Source organism: Pleurodeles waltl, chromosome 10, assembly GCF_031143425.1.
Source record: "Pleurodeles waltl isolate 20211129_DDA chromosome 10, aPleWal1.hap1.20221129, whole genome shotgun sequence".
In the NCBI taxonomy this organism is placed as follows: Eukaryota; Metazoa; Chordata; class Amphibia; order Caudata; family Salamandridae; genus Pleurodeles; species Pleurodeles waltl.
Genome location: NC_090449.1, coordinates 858772665 through 858799014, shown reverse-complemented (window position 1 = coordinate 858799014; position 26350 = coordinate 858772665). Strand labels below are relative to the sequence as shown.

General features: G+C 44.2%; 1 protein-coding gene across 2 annotated transcripts in view; it reads left to right on the top strand.

Annotated features, from left to right (window-relative positions):
• Window positions 1–6396: 6396 nt before the first annotated feature.
• The window catches only part of ADAM22 (ADAM metallopeptidase domain 22), a 1118190-nt gene continuing 1098236 nt past the window's right edge, over window positions 6397–26350 (top strand). For both annotated transcript variants that reach the window (XM_069211564.1, XM_069211563.1), the window contains exons 1-2: window positions 6397–6681; window positions 6931–7088. In XM_069211564.1, the coding sequence (XP_069067665.1) occupies window positions 6600–6681; window positions 6931–7088 (240 nt within the window). In that variant the 5' untranslated portion in view covers window positions 6397–6599. The remainder of the gene's footprint in view (window positions 6682–6930; window positions 7089–26350) is intronic.

Genomic DNA, 26350 nt, shown 5'->3' with positions numbered 1-26350 from the left:
TTATGTGAATGGATGCCATGGGGTATTTTTGAAGGTTGGGTGATCTGAGGTTTGTTTCGTGAGTGAAGTGATACAATAAGGTGGGCACATTTCTGTATTATCAACGAGACTTTAGGGTAGTTTTTTTTTTTTTCCACGAGCAATTGCTTTTGACAAGGGCATCCTGGAAAGGGGATCCTAAAATTCCCTCGCCAAATGACCTCTTATATCAAGCTGGCCAACGTTTATGACGGATAAGATACATCTTTTCACTTAAGTTTACCATGATGACTCAACTTGCGGTCTGTTTTTGATGTTATAACGACTTTTAGCAGCTACTATAATAGAAATATGCGTGTCAATGAGGCAGAATTTAGAAGAAATATTTGCTGATATTGAACAAGTGGGAAAGCGGAAATTATATTCTTACTGTGAAAAAAATTGCACTTGGAGAAGAAGGCACATCAGGAACAAATGCTCTAGCTGGGTAACCAAGAGGCATATGTATGTGTGATGATGAATATCAAGAAATCCGGCCCAGCTTTACCCTTTTACAATACGTTTGTGTTCCATGACAACACTGTGCAAGGTGAGATGTCACTGTTTGCTCCAGTCCCTTTTCCATTTCCACCACAGCTGTAAGGAATGAAATACTTAAATAAGAATTTTTCTAGCTAACTAGAAGAAAACTTTCAATTCTAATAAGGACACAAGGAGAGGATTATGCATAATTTTCTTTACTCTTTATTAACAGCAGGTTCAAAGTTCAAAAGAAAAACACCACATAGGTACTATGTATCCCATGAGTCCGTGAACGGTGTCCATAGTAACCAACAACCAATCCCCAAACAATCTGCAAGTCCCTATATAATCCTGTCACCCCGAGTCCTTCCATGTCACCGCTGTAGGAAGTTAAGTCGAACTGCCTCAATCGGTCTTGTTGTCAGATCATGTAGCTAAAACACACTATTTGTTAAATCTATTCCCTCATCTGGGACATACTTGTTCTTATTTTCTTAAGAAACATACTATAATCACCAGTGCATTAAAGGAAACATAGACCATTAAATCCCATATACAAATATCATGCACGGTGTAAACTGCACACTCATGTCAAGAAAACATTTTATTTTCTATCTAAGAAAATATATATATGAGATACCCCCTCGAACTATCCATCAAGTACTTACTGTAATCTCCCGAAAGGGGTATGCAACATATTCTCAGTATATTGGGAGGGATAATCCTCGCCTCCGTGCCCTTAATAGAATTTAAACTTTCCTTCTCGTTAGTTAGGAAATTTCTCATTCGACGTCAGGACAGGAGGGGAGGATTATGCATGTTTAAAGCTTACTCACCACTAGTGTGGACGCTTCATAAATGGATTTGAAGTAAAACCTTTTGAAGGTCTATTCCGAAGACAAGTCCACTGAGTTCGTAATGTCCTTTAATCTGCCACCAACCTGAATGGCCTTCGAAGCCCTTGCCCCTCTCGTTGAATGAGCCCCAAACACCCAGGTATCAATTCCACCCTCTATCATAATCCATCTTAGCCACCTGGCAATAGAGGAGACAAGACCACCTTAAAGGGTTTCTTGATGGCAATCAACAAGTGTCTTTCCTCCTGTTGCCTGACTATCACAGTTATCTCCTCACCCAAATACCTTGATTCTGGAGGTCAGGACATCTAGATGCCCTTGAGCCACTTGTATACCCATGGGTGGTCCCCCACAGGGGTAATATTGATAGGCAGATGGTTGTCCGAGATAGCTGATCTGAATGAGTTCACCATGCAAAAGGCGAGATCAGAGCTATCCACTTCATCTAGAAAATGTAGGACATCCGTAACCTGGGACCCCATGGGATCCAGGTGTCTCTCCATACACCATCGACCTCATCTGCTTCAGGTGGATCTGTATCTCTTGCTTGTCCCAGGGGCCCATGCCTATTGGATGAACTTCTCAGCCTCTTCCGAAAGTCTGGTGTCCTTCCATCATGTCCAGAAATGCTCCATGCTATGAGGTCTAGATGCCTCTGCGGTAGAAGCGGATGTGAATGGCCCGAGGGATCCAGCAGGATCTGTGGGAAAGTTGGTATGACGATCAGAGTCTCCACAAGAGTTCCAGGAGTGTAGGGAACCAGACTTGTGCCCTCCAGACTGGAGTGATCAGGATGACAGTGTCTCGCTGTCAACAGATTTGAGCCGTCACTCTCGGCATCAAGAGAAAGGGTGGAAACGCATATGCTTGTTCTTCTTCCAGTCCTGAAGAAAAGCGTCCACCGCTCCCGGGTCCAGACGCCAACTTAAGGACCTCGGAAGTTGTACATTCAGTCTGGATGCAAACAGGTACATAGTGCATGGGCCCAATCGAGCCATCAGGGCCCAGAAGCCCAATTGGTCCAGTTGCCAATTGCTGGAGTCCTTATAAATCTGGAGTTCCAGTCTGCTATCATGTTCTGGGATCCCAGCAGGTACTCCACCGTCACTAAAATCTGGTGATGGAGGTAGTTGTGCCAAAAATCCTTTGCTAGTACCTTTGAACGTGTCCCGTTCAGTCAATTTATGTACTGGATCACCAACACATTGTCCATTCTGAGTAGGATACAGCAGGAAACCTTTTCCTGAGTCAGAGATCTGATGGCAAACAACCCCACCAGGAGTTCCAGGCAGTTGACATGTAGGTTCAATTCCTCCTGTATCCATCCGCTTCCCATAGAGATCATGCCGCATCTGGCACCCCGATCTGTGCCAGCTGGCATCTGGCTCTATGATCAGGTCCCGAGAGGATCCGAAAATCGGTCTGCCGTTCCACGCCTCCATGTTGTCGATCCACGATTGGAGATCCGTTCGGGCATCCGAGGTCAGGGGAGACTCCGTTCCAAGTAAGTAAGGCCTCTCCTGAGGTGAGACGCTCCAGCCGCTGAAGCGTCCTATAATGCAGCGGTCCCAGAAAGATGGCTTGTATGGAATAATAAGCTCCACTATCCTGGCCAGTTGTCTGAGGGAGATCATGTCCCCTCTCAGTACCTTGTTCAACTCCTTCTTGATCTTGTTTACATTCATTTCCAGAAGGGTGAGAGTTGCAGCTTTGGAGTCTATGAGAAACCCCAGGAAGTTAATGCTCAGGGCCGGAGTCAATTCCAATTTCTGTTGGTTTATGAAGGCAATAGTTGTGGTCAGATGAAATAGAGGCTGTGTGTGTGACAGATCCAACAGGACTATGTCATCCAAGTAAATTATTAGTCTGAGCCCCCTTCGTTCAGAGGATTTCCACTGCTGGTTTGAGGAGTTTCGTGAAGCATCAAGGTGCCAACCAAAGACCAAATGGGAGAGAGTGGAATTCGAAAACAATGTGGAGGGAAAATGGGAACTGTGATATATGGGTCCTTGAGGTCCAGGTGTTCCATCCAGTCCCCCTACAACAGTAAATCCCTGACTAGATGAATGCCTTACATTTTGAAATGGTGGTATATCACCCATTCGTTGGAGGCTTTATAAGTTTATCACCAGGTGTAAACTTTTGTCTTTCTTCTTCACTAGTAATATATTGCTCAAAAACGCCTGAGGGTGTAATACTGACCTGTGAATGGCCCCTTTCCTGAGGAACTCTTGTACCTCTGCATCGATCAAGGCCTTGTCCACCTCTGAAAAGAAGAGCGGTTTTGGTTTTACCACCTGAATTAGGGATTCAAATAATTCTATGTGGAACCCCTTTACTGTTTGCAGAGCCCAAGGATATGATGCAATCTCTGCCCACTTGTGTGCAAATAGCCTGAGCCTCCCCTCAGATGCTCCTCAGCTCTTGAGGGGAAGAAAGGGTATTGCTTAGTGTTAATTCCTCCAGGTGCGTACTGGGCTCTGTGGGCTTTGTGGTATACCTGCCTCTTCCACTTCCCTTGCTAGGGAAGAACTCTCCTATCGGCCATCATGCCATCTATTATTGCATCTTGCTTGACCTCTATTGGGGCCTTGGGACAAGGAATGGCAGGAGGAGTGACCCCTACCTCCTCCGGCCCCAGTGAAAACCTTTCCCAGGAATATTTTTCTGATGGAAGTCTGCACCTTATCTAGTGCCGAGAAGGTGGCCACAAACTTCCCCAGCTCCTTGACAAAAGGCTCCCTGAATAGGTTGCCCCGGCAACTTCCCCTGCTTCAGAGTTGGAGAGTTCTCCTAGTTTAGGGTCGATTTTTATGAGTAGAGAGTGATGCCTCTCAGCTGAGAGGGCGCAATTAGCATTGCCCAAGAGGAATACCACCCAGCCCACTACAATATTGGTGGGGAGAAGTTTCCCTGTCTGCTTAACACGTTAGGCCAATTGAATAATTTGGGTAAGTGGCCCAGAACGTCCAGAAGTTTATCTTGGCCCGCTCTCCATGAGTGATCTATACTCTTCTTGGGGTCCCTAGTATATTTAACAAAGAAGTTGCATAGTTTCTTGCCCATGTCAGGGCTCATGGTGACTTTGCCGCGAGATGCCACAGACCCACTCTCGATGGCAGGCAGACCTGAACCTCCTTGTCAAAGGGTTGGTGGATTTTTCCTGCCATATTTTCTGCGCCATTTTGGTCTAGGACCTTCGGATAGTTGCACCCCTCTGATTTTAAACATCTTTGATTCATTAGAATCTCCCTCAAAGGGGTCGGTGGCAGATGAAGTTGGGCTCCAAGGTCTGACGGAGTCATGCGCCTCATCTGAGGATATCTCATTGTCTCTCTCACCTTCCTCTGCTTTGAGTAGCCCTACTTTAGGGTCAAGCTCTGGGGCAACCTTTTTGCCAATCTCTCTAGCTATGACCTCCTTCCGGCAGGGTGTGTGTTTCAACGTGCATGCACTCTTATGGAAGGCTTCTCTAAGTCTGTCGAAGCCTTCCAAGTGCCCTGCGTCACGTTTTTGTGTCTTTGTGGGGAGAGAAACATGGAGGCCACTAGGGCCCACTCCCATATCCCCCAGCATACCAGCGCCATCTGAGACTTGCACATTCAATCTGGCCATGCTATCCTGCAGAGGTGCAAGTGCCTTGGCAATAGCCTGGATGAAGAGCTTGTTGACCTCATTTGGAAGGCGCCACTGAGGGGTCCATTCCTCCTCCAATGCTAGGTTGGGTGAATATGTATGGTTCCTGAAGGACTCCATATGATCCACGGTGAGAGCACTTCTTTTTTAATTGGCCTGTAAACCTTTTAGAAGGGCCCCTCATGTGTGCTCCAAATCTGAGTTCTGCTATGCCAGTAATGTGAGCAGAGGAACAAAGACCTGGATTCCTGACACACTGACCGCTAGCACAGTGTCTGTGAGGTTTGGAGGTAGACATCCCTAGAGCCCAGGGGCCATAGAGCCACAATGCCACCTCCCTAACATGCGTTAGTGGTCCGCGGAGCGCTGTTGTGAAGTGTGCTTCACCGCGGACCGTAACGCGGCACACGGGCACCACTGGGTGGCGCGAAAGAGCGCCACCTGGCAGGCCCTCACAGTAGGAGAAAGAGGCGCTTGAGCCTTAGCCTATTGCGCTCGATGCGCTTCACTGTGAGCAACAATATCAATCATTAACAATATAAGATATACCACAGTAAAGGTAAATTGCAGTAAATAAATCCCTCAACTAACCACCACTGCAACCGTTAAGGAAAATGAGGGACTTAAGTGATGCAGCAGTGAAGGAAGAGGAAGGACTGGGGAAGACAGGATTATATATAGATTTGAGGATTATTGGGGTATTGGTTGTTGGTTACTATGGACTCCGTTCATGAACTCATGAGATATGTAGTACTTATGTGGTGTTTTTCTTTTGAACTTTGAACCTGCTGTAAATAGTGAAGAAAGTTATGCATAACCCTTGCCTCTGGTCCTGACATAGAATTGACCTGAACACTAAAATGAAAGGGAAATAATAGAGTGACTTGTTTGGGTGCACCCCATGCCTACATGCTTCATTCTACCAGACACAGGGCATGTTGGGCAACTATTATTACCAAAGCATGCTTACAAGAGAGGATGTGTATGTTAATCATTTTTTAAAATATTCAGATTGGAAATCTATCGCGGTATGTAGTTGTTATTTATATACACATTGAAGAGTGACCATGATACAAGAATATTAAAAAATGTGAGGAGGCTCAGTTTCGGAAAGGCCAACTCATCCCTCTTGGGTTGGTAAATGGGTAATAATACAGCATATTATTTACAACGAGGTGAATTGACTGAATACTGGTGAGAAATGTTTCATAAAAATGATTTAATCTTGCACAATGCTAACAGCATAACTGAGGCAGGTCGATGCACGACTACATTTCCCAGCACGCCACGCGCCTTCCACTCTCCGTCTCTCGGCATGTAGGGCGATTCTGCAGGGAGCTAGATATTGATGTATTCTAGGATGTGGTTCTGCATGTGGATGAGAAGGGAGGTGCTTGAATTCACTTAGCCCAAGCCAGCCACCCAATGCAGTAAAAGCACAGGAATCCTAATGGAAACCAGTGGAACACAATGCAGCAGAGGCGGCAGTGAGGAGGCGCACGTTTAGGGGGAGATACTGGGCACACGGGAGCGTGAAATCTCGCCTCTGAGGGGGCATGGGGACCTGCCGGTGATGCTGGACGCCAGCGGCGCGCACTGCTAGCCATGCACAGTCAACGCTTCGGGGTCACGATGCTGTGTGTTTTGGGGCTCTTGGTTTACTCCAGCTGCCAGTCCCTCCAAGCAGGTAAGTTTACAGTGCTGCAGCAGCAGTGCTTGCCAGCGGCGCGGGTTTCCCGCAGGGGATGCTTGGGCAGCTCGCCGGGATGCTCGGCAGGATAAGCAGCATCCTCGACTCGGGCAGACGTGGAAATGAGCTGCGGCCCCAGTTCAGCGGGCAGAGGCTGAATGTAGTATCCCCTTTCGTGTCGGGGGACAGACGGCTCTCCCACCGCCCCTGGTGGATTTCTAACGCCCGGCTTTGCCTCCCCTGCAGGAGACGCCTTGCTGGCAGGGATGCGGAGGAGGGACGCGGACAGGTTCTCGGGCCGGGAGGATGTGATCCCGCTGCGCCTGGTGTACCGCACGGCCGACGACAGCCAGACCCAGCACAGCGCCCTCAACACCAGGGTCCAGGGAGGGACCGCAGAGCAGGTAAGGGAGCACTGGAAGTACGCGGGGGTAGAACGGGGCTGGTGGCAGACGGGCATGTGGCGGAGCCCGCGGCACAGCTTGCCCCAGGTGACAGGAACCGCAAGGCCTTGGGCCAGCCTCCTGCTGCTGCTGCGTGCAGCCAGATGCGCGCTCCAGCCGCGCTCCTACCTGCCCAGCCCAGCCTCCTCTCTGAGCGGGTCCCTGCTTCACGGAGACGGCCACTATTTCGCTGCATTTTGTCTCTTAAAAAATGACGCTGCTTGCAGTTAGTTGGAAGGGTACCCTACCGTTTTATCTGGGGGAGTCTGTTTATTAAAGCCAGCGCGTTTCACTGGATGTTTTGGGAGGGTTCACGAGGATGCCCACACAAGTATACAAGGGCCCTGAAAAAATAATATGTTATTGCACTAGCATGGGGCGTTTCCGAACGATTCTCATTTAAGAGTCCGAGTTTAGGCCGCCTTCTGACTTGGGCATGCTAGGCCGTTCTGCCCAAGAAACGCTCATTGGTCTGCAGCCTCGAGGGTCCTAACTCCACTTTAATAGTGCGCATTCTATTGTGAACATTGCGTGTGCACACCCCTCTCTCCTAGATCACTTCATTTTCAGAACCTGGTATTCTATACACCTGCACTTTAATAAATGACCGTACGCTCGGAACTTCATATTGAGTATATCTCCATCTTAATAAAGCGTCATATGTTCATACATCAGCACTGGGTATACCCGCACTTTCATTGATGCATCGTGAGATCAGAACGTCATGCCGTGCCTACTCCCCTTTAATAAAGTGTACAGCACCTAACATTGTGCACACCCAGACTTAATGAGGGCACTTTAATAAAGCACCCCTTGTTCAAAGCATAGCATTGTGCATACCCTAAGTTCGTTAAAGCACCATTTGTTCAGCACTGAACATTGTGTTTGCCCATCTTTAATAAAGCAAAGTGTGCACAGAACGTAACTTTGTGCTCACCCAAACTTTAAGAAATTACAGCATGTTCAGAACTTCACATGAACACACCTGCACTTTGGAAGAGCACCACTTGTTTAAAACGTAGCATTGTGTGTTTCCCACTTTAAAACAATACCATGTGTTCACAACTCAACGTTGTGTATACCCCAGTTTAATAAATCAATATTTGTTCAGAACATTACATTAATTGAAGCCGAACTTTGGTAAAGTACCACATGTTCCGCGCTGAGCGTTCCGTATGTCCCACTTTAAAGGGTAAATTAATCTGGTACTCCAGGACGTGCAGTGACCCAGTGTTATAATGGATGCCCCTACAAGTGCACTGGCTGTCATTCGAGTGTACCTCAAAAACATTTATATGCAGATATTTTGGTGACACCCTATTAATGTAATTATTGTTTTTCAATCAGAACTAAACATTTTACTAAATCTTAATTTTATTCACCTGAAATTACAGATCCCCAAAATAGTTAAAAACATACGATCCAAGCAGTTATCATCAAAAATGATCTGCTACTTAGCAGTAGTGTTTCGCTGCATGGGTCCTAATAATTGCTAATTTTGAAATCACATGATCAAGTAATATAGTATGTTAATGATTTGTGTTACATAGCGAGAAATGCCACAAACATAAATTTTCATCTCTCCGATGTTAAATTGTAACGTAGGAATAAGCTTTACTGACGATGCTCTCTTACAGGCATGTTGTCATCTCACCATTTTCAATGATGACACAGTGTGAATTAATCTAGCTTGCCCTCCAGGACGGAAGTTTGTTAGCAACGTTAGGAGAAAGTAGCAGCCGAGTTACCACATCAGTATTCTCTTAAAAATGAACAAATGAGGTCTTGCGAAAGTGGGTTTGACTGTAAAACATTTGTGAGTTGTTTCAAATTTAGGTCGCAGCCTACCAGACACCACAGCTGTCTCATTTGCTAAAGACATCTTGGGAACTTTCAGAAAGTTGACCTAGGAATGCATTCCACCAGGTGGTTACCATTGGCTTTGTGGGTTGTAATTCGCACTTTCTGGCTTTCTATATGCTGGCTTTATTTGCTTAAGGCTGCCCAGGTTCAGGTCGTCCCTTCCGTTGACTAAACCGTGTTTACTGTATTCTTCCACAAACTCCCCTTCTGTAAACAGGCCTTAATATCCTGTTCTTATCTCACCACATTTGCTGTGCATTCAAAGACCAAACTCAAATGTCAGGCTCTGTCTTCTAAGAGCGCTCGTTTACTTTTCGTTCTCCAAACTTCAAAGTGAAAGGATCTATGTGACAATCTTGCTGGATACCAGGGGTAGGAAGTAAGTTTTCTTCTAGCACACAACAACATTCTAATGAACTGTTTAAGTATTTCAGAATATATGAGTTAGGAACACAAACAAAGTACATTTTTTGTTATTTCTGAAGTGTATTGGAAACAAATACTGTGATATGATCAAAACCAATCATTATACTACGGGATACAATTTCCACACATTTTCATTTGTTCACTGAATAGTTTTAGTAGTAAAACTGTATGTGTGTGCAAATGTAATGGTTATTTCAATTGGAAATGTGTTGCCTGTAATATCCGTGTGCTACCATACCATGCATACTTCGCTCTACATCACTCCACTTTACACCACTGCACTCTACTGTGCACCACTGCATTATACACCATTTCACATTACTGCACTCTGGATCACCCCACTCTACTGCACTCTGTCACTTTATGCTACACATCTCTAATCTACCCTTTGCCAATCTACTCTTTTCCAGTGCACTGTTCACCACTCTACTCTTCCCTACTGTACCCAACACCACTCCAGTCTAGGTCACACAAATCTACTCTGCACAACTCCACTCTACCCCACTCTGCAGCACTGCACTCTACACCACTGCACTGTCATTTCACTCTATGCACTATACTCTGTAACGCTCAACTCTATGCCCCTGCACTCTATATCACTGCACTCTAACCTACTTTACTCTGTCGCTACACTCTATGCCACCCTACTGAACCCTACCCTGCACAACTTCACTCTACTCTGAAACAATCTAATCTATGCCACATCACTCTACGTCATGCCACCCTACTCCACTCTGCAGCACTCCACTCTATGCCACTGCACTCTACGCCATGGTACTCTTAACCACTGCACTCTATGCCATGCACTCTACACAACTGCACTCTGTCACTGCATACTATGCACTGCACTCTACTCTGCAACACTGCACTCTCCGCCACTGAACTCTCTGCCACTCTACTCTGCACTACTCCGCTCCACGCTATTCCACTCTATGCCATTGCACTCTACGGAACTATACTCTACTCTTTGCTACTCTACTCTCCACCACTCTACACCACTGTACTCTATGCACTCAACTCTACTGTGCACTCTACACCACCGCACTCTATGCCACTCGACTCTACTCCACTGCCCTCTGCATCACTCCGCTAAATGCCACTCCATTCTGCACCACTCTATACCACTCCACACCACTCTACTCTGCGCCACTGCACTTCACTATGCACCCCTCTAATCTACACCACTGCATTCTACAATGCTGCACTGTATGTCACCGAATTCAGAGCCACTTCACTTAAGGCCTCTGCAATTTAAGCCTCTATACTCTGCAACACCCTATGCCAATGCACTCTACACCAGTCCACTCTATTCTGTGCCACTCCAGTGTATGCCACTCTATGTGACTCCACATTACGCCACTCCAATACACAACACTCTCTACCACTTCACTCTACAACACTCTACTCCATTCTTTTCCATTCCACTCTGACACTCCACAACTCTTCTCTACACCACTAACTTATAACCATGCTGAACAGCAGCCTTGCTGGTGTACACATGGCTAAACACATTGGCAAAGCCAAAAGCTCTCCGTTAGGCGATACCTATTGTCTTTGCCAACGCTTGTTTGGTATGTACCACTTTATAAAATGATTCTATGTTCCCAAATTAATAATTCTGTCTGAACCAGATAATGCAAACACTGAAGTAGTACCACCAGGTAGTGCATACTTTTTTTTAATCAGGCTTTGTATCCATTAAGCAAGATTAGTCTGGATGTTATGATTGTAACTGTTTTATGGTTCAGTCATTTTACATCAATAAATGAGGAACTAGCAGGAAATGGTTCTTAGTTCTGACTGAACTGCAGGAATATTATTTGAACTAATTTGGGGGCACCCAATACCCACATGCACAACAGGTTTAGGGTTATACTGTGTATATGCCTATCACTTTAGTAAAGCGTCCGGATTTCAGAACTTAACATTGTGTACAGCGAACGTTAATAACGTAACATGTTTTCAGATCCTTACATTGGGTACGCCTCCACTTTAATAATGTAGAGCGTGTTCAGAACTGTCATTGTGTATACTCACAGTTTAATAAAGCAAAGTGTATACTGTGTATACTCCATCTTAATAAAAAACTGGTCAACCAGAACTTTACATTGTTATCAAAACACATTGGGCCAGGTTCACAAAAAGAAATACATTTTTACGTGTAGGTTTACGTTTATTGCTGTTGTGTTTGGTTGTTTCTTAGTGTTTAAACGTAACTCATACTGGACAGCAGCCGGGAAGGTTATAGTGGAGTGAGGTATCGTTTTATGATTGATACTATTGTACAGCCGGCTAAGTCCCATGAGGGGTCTGTGTATCATATGGACTTCTCAAGTTCTGTTCAGAGCAGTATTTGATACTGGTGAAATCTGGGGATGTGGTCATCTGGATGGATATCAGTGTTGCTCAGTAATTTCAAAAGCAACCTCGTGCTGCATCGCAGCATATAGTGCATCTGAAACTGTTCAACTATTTATGAGTTATTCATTTGCTTCCTAGTTGTAAAACAATAGTCGTAAATGATTGAACAGATGTTAGTGATTTGCTCCTGCATATTGAACATGGGTCATTTTCATGTGCCAGAGGGGGGGGGGAGAGGGGCGCAATATGTAAATATTGGTATACTATCTTATGTGTGTACCCTAAGATAGGTCATGTGCCCAGTGATGTGTCCTATTCATAAGAGTAGGTGCATTAGCTTATGTGGGCGTAAGATGGGTCACATTCTTCAAAACCGATGTTGTATCATTGTGTAGGTGTCTTGAGATGGGTAATATTGGTTGGGTAACATGATGTGGGTGCCCTAAGATGTTTTATGTTCTATGAGATGTGTCACATTCATGAAGGTTGGTGCACTACATGATGCGATTTCTAGAGGTGCGCCATACTTAAAAACGCTAATGTTATATGGGGGTCCTGTGATGGATCTTATTTATAAACATTAGTGTGCTAATGTGTTGGGGTACCCTGAGATGGGTCATTTGACAAGGGACGGCGTATTATCACATGGTGGGTTAGAAATGGGTCACATTCATCAAGGCTAATGGTTAACATTGTGTGGGTGCCATGAGATTAGTCATTTGGTCCAGATTAGTAGACGAAAATGATGTGGTTGCTCTGAGATAAGTTATGTACGTTGAGATGGGTTCTATTCATAAAGGCAGATGGGCTAAGGTGATGCAGGTTCTCTGAGATAGTTCATGTGCCCTGAAATGAGTCAGATTCATTAAGCTTTGTATGGTAACATGATTCAGTGCCATGGCTGTCATTTTCTGCAAACCAAAGACAGACCAGTATAATGTTCCTAGGTTAGTATTTCACTTATGGTTACGTGCAGATTTGTCTAGAATACTCATGTCATCAGTTATTTAAATAATGCTTTAAGAAGTACAAAAACACTTGGCCTTGGGTTAGCCACTTTCATCCATTGACTTTCAGGTGTATTTTTAATGGTTTGCCTTTGGTTGTATAGGCTGTCTATCAAGGTTCTGACAGTAAGTGGACGGTTACACTGTCCTATTTATGTTTCTATTAGATTTTGGTGAAGGTACATAGATCTGCTTTTTTGTTAACACTGCAGATGCACCATGACTAGTAGCTTGCAATTCAGAGCCAGCGTGTATGTATGTTTTTTGTTTTTGTTTAGGAAGCACCTTCAATTTAGATGAGTTTGCTTGTCATAAAGAAAGGTATCACTCTTGTGCATTAATTTGTTTTACATTGACGTTATAACAAGTTGAGTTACAACTTTTGTGTGCACAGTGTGCGCTAGCTAGCTTTCTTAAATATGCAATGAAAATACTGGTCCTTTGTCAAATATATATACTGTGCAGTATTTTGCTGTACATGCCTTTTAATTTCACCACTTACAACGCAACTTAATTTTCTGACTCCTTTTCATTACACTCGCCTTTGAGGGAACAACTTAACTCTTCTGTTGAATTCTGTTCAGCAAAGGGCCCATTCAAATATTTTTAAAGAAAAAGTAAGTACAATTTTATTAAAAGATAATTCGTTGAGTCACTTGAGTTAGGCCTACAGGCATATTCCCCTTTTTAAAAGTTCCACTGCTGTGTGCTTAGTACACCCTGGCCTGCGTAGCTTGATGTGTTAGTGCATGAGTGATAGAAATGTGCTCTCAAGAAGTACACTACATAAGGGATTAAGTGTGGTACATTGCTAACAGGGTAAATGTGTGTACACTGGCAGTGTGCGTTGTTAAAAAAAAAACACACTCTGGAACAGTACAGAAAGAAAGCAGTACTGAACAGCATGTGCAGACTGAATGAGTGTGCTGCATGTATTTATGCTTGTAGTAGCATAATAAATTAGGGTAACAGTGCTGTGCAGTAAGTGTGCTGTGAATGTACAATGAGTGTAAGTATGCATACTCTGGTATCTTGCATGGAGGGCCTTGGGTTCCATTTTGGGAAGCCTAGGCCTATCTGGTAAAAACATGAGGAGTAAAAAAATCGCCCAGTTAGATTTGTGATTTACTGAATTCCTGTAAGCTTAGAGGGATATGCAGTGGAGGATGATAGATCACAAGGAAGGGGTCTGGACACATCTCAGGAAGAGTAAGATGGGAGTGATAAAGGGATCATAAAGAGTAGAGTGGGAGCCCAGGATTAACCTTTTCATGCACATATCACTGTGGCTGACTTCCAGGTGTAAACTCTGGTCTTTCCCATTAATCTTGTGGGCTAATCAGTTTTGGAGTCCTGCCTGCTGTGACAGACATTTTTCAAGAGGAAGAAGAAAGGGGAAAGATGCCCATTTCAAGAAGCAAAATGCCAAAATGAAATTTCAAAGCCTCAGACACAAAATTACTTTTTGTGTCTGGAAAAGGACTATAAGTAGGGGTGTTGAGACCCCAAACTTTGTCATCTGCCGAGCAGTCGTACGGGCTGTGTGAAGAGGGTAAGACTTCTGCCTTTGACCAGGACTGAGGACCTACAACTGCTAGTCTTCCTGCTGGGTGAGGGGACATCACCCAGAGAAGCTAAGTTCTCCTTCCCTGGCGCACCAGTGACTGCCTGCTTGCCTAGACCAGTGTGCCCTGTGAGGAAAAGTAAAGGGTTGGGAGGAGCATGGTCCTGGTGGGAGCCCTATTGTGAGGACTCCTTGTGTGAGGAATCCATTCTTGCACTGATCGGACCATAGCCCGTGTGCATAATTGTTTTGGTGACGCCCGTGTGCCAGGAGGAGATGATGAGGGCTAAGCCAAGAAGCGAGAGTTATGTAGGGGATGCAAGGCCTTCATGTTGTCTTGGTGGGTGGCCCCTTGTGCTAGAGAGGGGGCCACTGTGAACATCAACCCCAGGTCAGCGTGACCAAACTTTGAGTGTCGTGGTGGCGACCTCGTATGCAGGCGGGGCTGGTGGATATGCTGAGAAAAAGGGTTTGAGCAGTTATCTGGGACAGAGAAACTGCTGCTGTGACCAAGGCGGATCTGGCCTGCATACTGCAAACTGCATCACAGGAAGCCAGAGGATCAAAAGACATCACCAGAACTCCGTCGGAGAAAGGAGATCAGCTTCCGAAAGGAAGTGTGACTTATCATGTGATCACTGGAGTGGGAGCACCCCAGATCACTAGAACCTGCCGGTAGCGTGGCTCTGAGGAGGGAGCCTGCACCTGCCAGGTACTGCCGCATGTGATCATGGACAGCCTGACTTTGCTAACCTGTAGCAGGACTTCTCTGCATTACTGAAAGGTTCCATACCGCAGTGTAGGTGGCTGGACTGGCTTGTAGTGAGTACCAAGGGGTACTTGCACCTTGCACCAGGCCCAGTTATCCCTTATTAGTGTATAGGGTGTCTAGCAGCTTAGGCTGATAGATAATGGTAGCTTAGCACAGCAGCTTAGGCTGAACTAGGAGACGTGTGAAGCTACTACAGTACCACTTAGTGTCATATGCACAATATCATAAGAAAACACAATACACAGTTATACTAAAAATAAAGGTACTTTATTTTTATGACAATATGCCAAAGTATCTTAGAGTGTACCCTCAGTGAGAGTATAGGAAATATACACAAGATATATATACACAATAGCAAAAATATGCAGTATAGTCTTAGAAAACAGTGCAAACAATGTATAGTTACAATAGGATGCAATGGGGAAACATAGGGATAGGGGCAACACAAACCATATACTCCAAAAGTGGAATGCGAACCACGAATGGACCCCAAACCTATGTGACCTTGTAGAGGGTCGCTGGGACTATTAGAAAATAGTGAGAGTTAGAAAAATAACCCTCCCCAAGACCCTGAAAAGTGAGTGCAAAGTGCACTAAAGTTCCCCTAAGGACAAAGAAGTCGTGTTAGAGGAATAATGCAGGAAAGACACAAACCAACAATGCAACAACTGTGGATTTCCAATCTAGGGTACCTGTGGAACAAGGGGACCAAGTCCAAAAGTCACAAGCAAGTCGGAGATGGGCAGATGCCCAGGAAATGCCAGCTGCGGGTGCAAAGAAGCTTCTACTGGACAGAAGAAGCTGAGGTTTCTGCAGGAACGAAAAGGGCTAGAGACTTCCCCTTTGGTGGACGGATCCCTCTCGCTGTGGAGAGTCGTGCAGAAGTGTTTTCCCGCCGAAAGAACGCCAACAAGCCTTGCTAGCTGCAAATCGTGCGGTTAGCGTTTTTGGACGCTGCTGTGGCCCTGGAGGGACCAGGAGGTCGCAAATTGGACCAGGAGAGAGAGGGGATGTCGAGCAAGACAAGGAGCCCTCTCAGCAGCAGGTAGCACCCGGAGAAGTGCCAGAAACAGGCACTACGAGGATGCGTGAAACGGTACTCACCCGAAGTCGCACAAAGGAGTCCCACATCGCCGGAGAACAACTTAGGAGGTCGTGCAATGCAGGTTAGAGTGCCGTGGACCCAGGCTGGACTGTGCACAAAGGATTTCCACCAGAAGTGCACGGAGGCCGGAGTAGCTGCAAAAGTCGCGGTTCCCAGCAATGCAGCCCAGCGAGGTGAGACAAGGACTTACCTCCACCAAACTTGGACTGAAGAGTCACTGGACTGTGGGAGTCACTTGGACAGAGTTGCTGGATTCGAGGGACCTCGCTCGTCATGCTGAGAGGAGACCCAAGGGACCGGTAATGCAGCTTTTTGGTGCCTGCGGTTGCAGGGGGAAGATTCCGTCGACCCACGGGAGATTTCTTCGGAGCTTCTAGTGCAGAGAGGAGGCAGACTACCCCCACAGCATGCACCACCAGGAAAACAGTCGAGAAGGCGGCAGGATCAGCGTTACAGAGTTGCAGTAGTCGTCTTTGCTACTATGTTGCAGGTTTGCAGGCTTCCAGCTCGGTCAGCAGTCGATTCCTTGGCAGAAGGTGAATAGAGAGATGCAGAGGAACTCGGCTGAGCTCTTGCATTAGTTATCTAAAGTTTCCCCAGAGACAGAGACCCTAAATAGCCAGAAAAGAGGGTTTGGCTACCTAGGAGAGAGGATAGGCTACTAACACCTGAAGGAGCCTATCTGAAGGAGTCTCTGACGTCACCTGGTGGCACTGGCCACTCAGAGCAGTCCAGTGTGCCAGCAGCACCTCTGTTTCCAAGATGGCAGAGGTCTGGAGCACACTGGAGGAGCTCTGGACACCTCCCAGGGGAGGTGCAGGTCAGGGGAGTGGTCACTCCCCTTTCCTTTGTCCAGTTTCGCGCCAGAGCAGGGCTAAGGGGTCCCTGAACCGGTGTAGACTGGCATATGCAGAATTGGGCACATCTGTGCCCAAGAAAGCATTTCCAGAGGCTGGGGGAGGCTACTCCTCCCCTGCCTTCACACCATTTTCCAAAGGGAGAGGGTGTAACACCCTCTCTCAGAGGAAGTCCTTTGTTCTGCCATCCTGGGACAAGCCTGGCTTGACCCCAGGGGGGCAGAACCTGTCTGAGGGGTTGGCAGCAGCAGCAGCTGCAGTGAAACCCTAGGAAAGGCAGTTTGGCAGTACCAGGGTCTGTGCTACAGACCACTGGGATCATGGAATTGTGCCAACAATGCCAGGATGGCATAGAGGGGGCAATTCCATGATCTTAGACATGTTACATGGCCATATTCGGAGTTACCATGGTCAAGCTACATATAGGTATTGACCTATATGTAGTGCACGCGTGTAATGGTGTCCCCGCACTCACAAAGTTCAGGGAATTGGCCCTGAACAATGTGGGGGCACCTTGGCTAGTGCCAGGGGGGGCTCACACTAAGTAACTTTGCACCTAACCTTTACCAGGTAAAGGTTAGACATATAGGTGACTTATAAGTTACTTAAGTGCAGTGTAAAATGGCTGTGAAATAACGTGGACGTTATTTCACTCAGGCTGCAGTGGCAGGCCTGTGTAAGAATTGTCAGAGCTCCCTATGGGTGGCAAAAGAAATGCTGCAGCCCATAGGGATCTCCTGGAACCCCAATACCCTGGGTACCTCAGTACCATATACTAGGGAATTATAAGGGTGTTCCAGTAAGCCAATGTAAATTGGTAAAATTGGTCACTAGCCTGTTAGTGACAATTTGAAAGAAATGAGAGAGCATAACCACTGAGGTTCTGGTTAGCAGAGCCTCAGTGAGACAGTTAGGCATCACACAGGGAACACATACATATAGGCCACAAACTTATGAGCACTGGGGTCCTGGCTAGCAGGGTCCCAGTGACACATAACAAACATACTGAAAACATAGGGTTTTCACTATGAGCACTGGGCCCTGGCTAGCAGGATCCCAGTGAGACAGTGAAAACACCCTGACATACACTCACAAACAGGCCAAAAGTGGGGGTAACAAGGCTAGAAAGAGGTTACTTTCTCACACGCAGGAGCAGGTAAGCCATGAACTGGGCCTTTGGGGCATCAGGGGGACATACTGCCATTGGTACGGTGACCCCGTAGACTCTTCTGACTGAATTTCCAAAAGGAGTTAGAGGGGAGAACTCTTGAGTATGACCTAATAGTTTACATTCCCTGGATGCAGCTATCAGTGAATGAGGAATAACATTGAACCCTTTGCACTAAAGTTAGTGGGACAGTGAGTGGCCTGGGAACTACTAGAGCCCAAACTCATGGGAGTTTGTTTCATTGTTTTTGGATGTCTTTTACCTTTCCATGTGCAGAAATATAATTAAAATACTTATTTTTTATATAAAAACAAGTATTTGATTGGACATTGATTTATTGTTTGCGCTGTGTGCACTTTGAATTATGAGCTGTGTTCACTGATCTGTATCTGCACCTTCCCCCCCCCCCCCCCCCTAAAGAAGCCTTGACTCCTCATCTAATACTACAGAACAGAGAGTCAGGTGCAGAAGGGAAGCTTGGCTCAGTTGAGCCGGGTTTATAGTAGGTCGGACCCTGGGACATTGGGAGTAAAACGCTTCAGCCAAAGAGTGACCCCCACGTGCTGCCCAGTGGCCCACAGAAAGGAGTTCTGGCGCCTAGCATAACTAATGGACCATATGTAACCTAACTGTGCATCTACAATGTGTATATTTTACACTGATGTGTGTGAATTTATAGAAAACGAAAACTGAGAAACCACATTGGATGAAACCAATTAATAGAAAAATAATTTTAAGGAAATAGAAACGTAAAGGAAACGTTTAATGGACAGAAAATGTTAACACAAGATCCAAAATTACATTAAACGTGGGTGGAGGTTAGGACTACTGTGGGGATTTTGGATTTAGGGATGGGTAATGTTTAGGGTGATGAGAGATTTTTAGGGGTCAGGAATATTTGGAGTAATGGCATACAAAGGGATTTTTTAGAGTTCAGGGATAGGTGAAGTGAGGGGATGGTAAGGGTTTTTTAGGGTTCACAGATGAGTTGTGTTTAGGTTTCAGGGATGGATGGGTTAAAAGCGTGTTGAGCGGTCTAAGGGTTCCTGGATGGGCAGAGTTTAAGGCTAGCGAGAGTTTTCAAGCTTCAATTATGGGTAGCGGCTAGAGTGGTGAGGAGTTTTTAGGGTTCAAGATAGGGTGTAGTTAGGGGTGGTGAGGGGATTTAATGATTCAGGGATGTGTGGAGTTTAGGTGTAGTAAGGGGTTTATAGGGTTCAGGGATGAGTTCTTTAGGGTGATAAGTTTCTATGGGTCATGGTTAGCTGGGGTTTAAGGGTGGTGAGGGTTTTTAGGGTTCAGAGATCGGTGGAGTTTTGGGTGTGCTGAGGTGTTTAAGGGTGGGGTTTAGGCATAGAAGGGTTTTGTAGCCTTCAGGAATAGGTGGGGTTAGGGTCTGTAAGTGATTTTATGGTTCAGGGATAGTGGATTTATGAGGTAGAAGGTTTTAGTTTTCAATGATGGGTGTGGTTTAGGTGTGATGAGGGGCTAAGAGGGCAGAGATTGACGGTGTTTGGGGATTGTGAGGGGTTAGCGATGGATGGTGTTTATGGATGGGAATAGGTCAGCAAATTAAATGCATCTGAAGAAATTGTTTTACAGTGTAAAATAAATAAATATGAAATATTATCCTCTGAAGTAAAGCACTGAAATAAGCACCTCAGACAAAACTATTCCTGAAAGTAATACCTTCAACTGTTGCATTTCCACTTTAAATAAGCAATCAAAGCTTATTTTGACCAAAAAAACATTCTATTAATTCCTTTCTATGAATAGGTAAATGCCATTCATTCCCAAAAATTTCCATTAAACAGTTTGAGTAAATGGTTTCTCCGTAATGGTATTCCATGAACTCCTTTTTCTATGCAATCATGCAACCATTTTACAAAGGTCCAGAGGAGGCAGATTTGTGAAAAATAAGCAAGTTATGTTTGTTACATTTCACACCATTTAAGAACTCATCAAATGCTTATTTATTAAATTCGAAATAGTCAATATGTGAATCCTGAAAATTACTTAACTCTGTGATTAAAGTAACACAGCCCACGCATGCTAATCAATACCCCTCACATCCTAACTGTTTGCACTACAATGTAAACTACTATTCACAAAATAGCTCACAAACATTCAGGCTCCAAGCACAGTGCTTTACAAACTCTCAGAATACACTTAACAATAACATAAACCTACACATTCCAACACTATGACAGCTACCACTGCATTCCCGAAAACATTAACATGAAATACATGAAACCACAGTTCAGTCAACTTCAACCCTTTCTTAACACCTCGAACATATTTAATAAAGTAATAAAAAAAAGAAGGAACCAACACTTTTCTGCTAACACTTTTCTACTACTATTTATCAACTTTATTAACGTTATACAACTGTGCAGTTACATACACTGTTTGCGCTATTAACCTAAACGAATGCCTCATCAACTAATAATTAAAGAAAAAATAACTACATTTTCTTTCAAATACCTTTAAAAGTCTTACATATCAATTTCATTATTTTTATTGTAATACTATCAGTACATGTGAGTGTTTAATGCATTTCAAACATGCTGGAAACTAGTTAAAATATAACACCTAGGCCTTTATCTTTCAACAAAACTAATAAATACTACATACAACATAAATAGCTAGCCATACTTTTTGGTATTGCCAGTGATTGTGTATGTTATTCAGCACCAAGAGATCCTAAGGGGTGAAGTCTACTTTACAAATGCACGTTATGTTATCTTAAATTTAAATACCATTTAGTTTTGCTGTGAATTACGTAAAGCCCTCTTCTTCATGAAGAAATACACAGTACCTCGCTAGGAATTGCTGCAAAATGTAAATGAAATAGTCTAGGAACCACAAAACCTGTAAATATGTTATAGTTTATTTGCACAGTTGAAGCGACATTTGGAAACGATTACCCAGCAGTGAGCAGCACATCACAATACATGGTGTGATGCTTTTGATTATCTGATGGGGTGACCATTGAGGATTACTGTTGCACTGGGCAGACCGATGATTGAGAGTAGGCAAAGCAACCAGTGAAAAGGTAGGGTGACCAGTAAACAAAGCAAAAGCAGGAAGAAATAATCTAAAGTAAACAATAAAATTAAGCATGGTGACATGTGAATGAGATTTATGACCAGTGACCCATTTCAGGAGTTGGCTGTCAAAGAAGGAAGGATGGGATGTAAATGAGACAGCATGGCCCTATGAAGAGGGCAGTGAGACCAGTGAGTGAGTTAGCAGAGCCAGAGAAGATTGCCAGTTAACCTTTATAAGAAAATAGCAAAATTGTGAAACCTGCAGTTTCTGGTTTCCAATAAACACTCATACACACAAATGCACTTATAACTTGATTTTGATTGAGTGTTCACTATTACATGGTTGTTAAGAATAAGTGTTATTTCATTTTATTAACTAACTCAGGGGTACCTTGTAAGGCTAAAGGACTAGGCCAGAAGATGGCAACATTCTGCTTCCCTTATGATTTATGCTTTGAGCGTACAAAAAGGCTGCTGAAGGGGGGGCCAGTTAAAAACCTGGACTGCAAAATTATGGGACACCCCATACAGGGCAGTCAGAATGGGACCACTGCCTGCTCTTAAAAAACGTTTTTGCATGCATCCACAAAGGGGAAGGGGTCCCTTAGGGACCCCTTTGCGAATGGGTTACCACCTACTTGAAGTAGGTGGTAACTGCGATTGTTTTGCAACTGCATTCTCGGTCACAAAACAATCTCAAATTGGAATTGTTACATACCAAAAAGCTTTTTTTGCGATTGCAAATGGCTCTTTGGGCCGTTTGTGATCACAAAAATGTTTGATACATCCGGTCCTAAGTGTATGTGCCTGTATGAATAAGTGAAAGTGACTATGAAGGAGCGAATGAAGTAGTGCGATTTATATCAAGTGGTTGATTGGAGGAGTGGAAGTGAGTCAGGTGCGTAGTTATCAATGGCAAAGCAGGTGCAGTTGCACCCAGGCCCAGAGTCAGTGAGTGTGTGTCAGCATGTAAGTAAATAAGAATAAGAACCAGTGAGTATGAGTACATTTGTGTGGGAGTAAAAGTGTGAGTGAGAATGAGTAAGTGAGAGAATGTAAGTTAGAGTGAGTGAGGGGGAAGAGCATAATTGTGAGAAGGGGTGAGTATGAGTGAGCCACATTTTGAAAAAAACGGGGCAAACTCCTGATTGGTATTACACCCCAGCACTTTCAAAGATCACCAGCTGCCACTGAAAGGAGGCATTCACAAGTGAGGGAGCATTACAATACATTTGCTCTCTTATTTTTCACTGCATTCATCACCCACTTGCGCCTGTTTTTGTCTCTGATATTTACTGGATTTCACATTGAATTATCTCCTGAATGTCTTGCTTTGCTCTTTCCTCTTCCTATCAACGAAAGCTTGATGCCAATCTCATATACTTCTCCATTACCCTTTCTCTGTAATCAAGAACCACAAAATAGCCAAGAGTTTACTTTTGCCCTGTGGTCTCCTAATTGGAACCTGGTTAAGTGGACACTTGACACTTTTAACATGCATATTTAAATGCAGATTGACACTGTGGCTACTGGGGGCTGTCACTATATTCTTATGCAATCAAGACGGAAACTAAACAGATATTTCCAACCCCAAGTCCTTGCTGGTAAATCAAATGCCAAAACACCAGAATCATCTGAACCAAATTCATTTAGTACTGAACTTTCTTTTGCACCTAATATTACAGGTGTTAGCGCGTCAGTCTCTAATAAGTAAACTTACAAGGGGACTCGTATAGGTCGATGAACCTTTTGATTCGTATAGGGTGTTCTTACCATAGTTTTGGCACTGAATCAATAATCAACACACAATAATCAATAAACATTTGTCAAATTTATAATCAATGGAGTCAATAAATTTCATACACCATGACTCTTCAGCCATGAATAACCACACCTTTGGTTGTAAGTTTAGTAAGTTTATTCCCTATTCGTTAACAATACTAAGTCATGAATTTTAATCATCAACTTTAATCAAAACATTTCTAATGCTTGTTAATCAGCAAGTCGCTGAAGATGTGAACTAATCAAAGCTTGAATCAAAAGATATTCTAAGGCATCGACACATGACATTAATAAAGCCCAATTCAAGAAAACTATGACATCCATGAAGTTCAGCAAGATAGTCTGTCAACCATTTGTCCCTGTAATTGTCAGTCGTCATGTAAGTAACCTCAGCTAACACCAATTAGCATCAGCATGTGGGGCTTCATGCAAAACAATTTAGAACACAAATTTGGAAAACATCTACCTAAAGAAAAGTATTAAGTCAGCGCCGTTGGTACCTAGAAAGAAAAGGCATGAAAATGGAATTCAGTCATTGTCATATCTACCTATCCACGGTATGGGTCAGCAAGCAGAATCAGTCTTCATCCTCAGGTCATCAATCGATCAACAAAACATCAGGCTCTCAGTCAGAGAGTATGAGCCCCATGACAGGATCTCGAATCTCTTCTCCTCAGTACTGCCACACAAAATCAGGAGAATTCTGAAGTCTTTTCCCTCTGTCACGTTGTTATATCAAAGAGCCTCAAACCTTCCCCCAATTTCCAATTTGTCAATTAATCGTACGTTATTACTCTACCCAATAATTTTCCTTTACAAAATCTATGAATTCTAATATTTCACAGTTCACATGTCGTTGATTGGTCTGCTTTACGATGTTCTCATCATCCGACTCGTCAGGTATCAAAATTGTTGCTTCTTCGTCTCCAGTCAGTGTCTCCATTGTTCGCGTCCTGGAAAAGAACCCTTTGCACTCTTTACACACATTTAGTTACTTTACAAGAGACCTCATCTCCTGTCCGTCGCTTCTCATAGGAAGCCTCTGCTAAACATTTTATTAAAACAACAAGCATTTCAAAGTTAGTTCACTCTGTCAGCATTTTTCATTAAACACTAAGAAATACAGCTTCTGCATGAGGCCTGGCAAAACTAGGCCAAGACACTTGCCAAGTTAAGGCCTACAATCCATAAGCAAAAACATAATTCATATCCTTTAGTATGAAATATTACTACATTAATCTAATACATTTTTCATTATTTCATGTGGATTAGTCATTATTTAGTACATTTCGGGAACAGTGGTGGCCGTTCTTCGAGGTCACATTTTCAAACGTGCAGATTATTTTTCCACATTATTCATTTCTCCACATGTTATTATTCAAAATACATAAACATTCATTAATAATTTCTAATTAAGACATCTGCGTTAACACAGGCAAGGTTTAAGTGAACCCTACGAACTGTTTGAAAGCCAAGCCTATAGGGAAGTGTACTGTGAGAAGATTTCTGACTGCCCTTTATCTTCCTCAGAACTGAAATATATACACTGAGTTAAAAGACTACGCTGATTCGACTAGTTGTTGACTGTGAATGTCAGTTATTCCACTTAATGTTGACCAAATGTCTCCAGTTTAGAGACAATATAGGTTTAGTGACTTGCAGATTTCGAAGGTTAGGTTGTTTTAGAACCATGGCATGGTTACATTTAGCTTTTTAGTTAGGGGGTGAGAGTCTTATTTATTGCCTCAACCCTTACTGCCCTATGAGTATCATTAGTAAAACTAGTTACTGAATATAAAGATTCACAAGTCGAGTGCTGGATCTTTGCAGTCATACACTAATTCAGATTAGGATTAGGTACACTCCAGTAGCTCAAGACTTTGGTTGGAACTGGTTTATTAGTTGGGGTGGATTGGTGTTAACCACAAGTATTGAAGTCACTATCTTGTTAGGTCCAGTTAAGGGTCCAGTAATTTAAACCTGAGCTAATTCCTTATAGCTGTGGCACATAGCAGGCAAGCCTGCGTTAGAGAAACTATGTGAAGCATTTAGAAGTGCCAAAACAATGAAAACATCTAAAATGTATTACAATAAAAATACCACTCCAATTAATAAAAATATAGAAAAATGTAATTAGCAAATTGACAACAAAATAACAAAACCGGATATTTAAATTTTTAAAGAGTTACCTGAAAATAACACCAAAAATTGCAAAGTGCCAAAGGGAGTCAATGGTCCCCGAGACCTAGGCAGGATTTGGGGTCGACCTTGATAGAGCGTGGTTGGATTTACCAAGTAGATTGGTCCCTTTAGGACCTAAAAGCATGACAGTTCAAAAAAGTTTCAAAGCCCCAATCTAAAAAGGAACTTGTTAGAAATGGGGTTTTTGGTTGGCAGTCAGGTTACCCTCTGTCCAAGCAAAAGCCCTCACTCTAGTCAGGGTAAGTCACACACTATCCAAGATTATCCTGTGCCCACCCTCTGGTAGCTTGGCACGAGCAGTCAGGCTTAACTTAGAAGGCAATGTGTAAAGTATTTGTGCAATAAATCATACAATACCACCATATAGCACCACAAAAATACACCACACAGTGTTTAGAAAAATATATAATATTTATCAGGATAATTGTAGGTCAAAAAGAATAAAGATGAAATGGAAAATTGTAGAACTATCACAGGGAAGTGATATAAAGGGTCTTAAGTCTTTAGAATGTAATAAAGTGTCTTTCAAGCACAAAGTACCTGGTTTCTGGTGGAAAATCTCCTCAGAGGGCCACAGGTGAAGAGATGCGTGGAAAAAGGGGGGTGTGCGTCGATTTCCTCTCAGCACACACCGACTTGCGTCGTTCTTTTCCACGCGGGGAAGTCGGGCGTCGTTTTCCGGCGCGCAGACAGTCTCTTTTTGTGGATCGCGGGGATTACCAGATGTCCCGGGTCTGTGCGTGGATTCTCCTGCTTGTTTTCCGGCTGCGTGTCGTTCTGCGGGGCTGCGCGTCGAAGTTTCGATCTCACGGTAGGCGTCGCGTCGATTTCTCCTTGGAAGTCGGGCGGCGTTGTCCTTGCGAGGCCGTGCGTCGAAAGTTTGGTCTCACGGCAGGCGTCGCGTCGATTTCTCCTTGGAAGTCGGGCGGCGTTGTCCTTGCGAGGCCGTGCGTCAAAGTTTCGCACTCACGGTAGGCGTCGCGTCGATTTCTCCTGGAAAGTCGGGCGGCTTTGTCCTTGCGAGGTTGTGCGTCGAAGTCTCGATCGTCCCGAGGGCGTCGCGTCG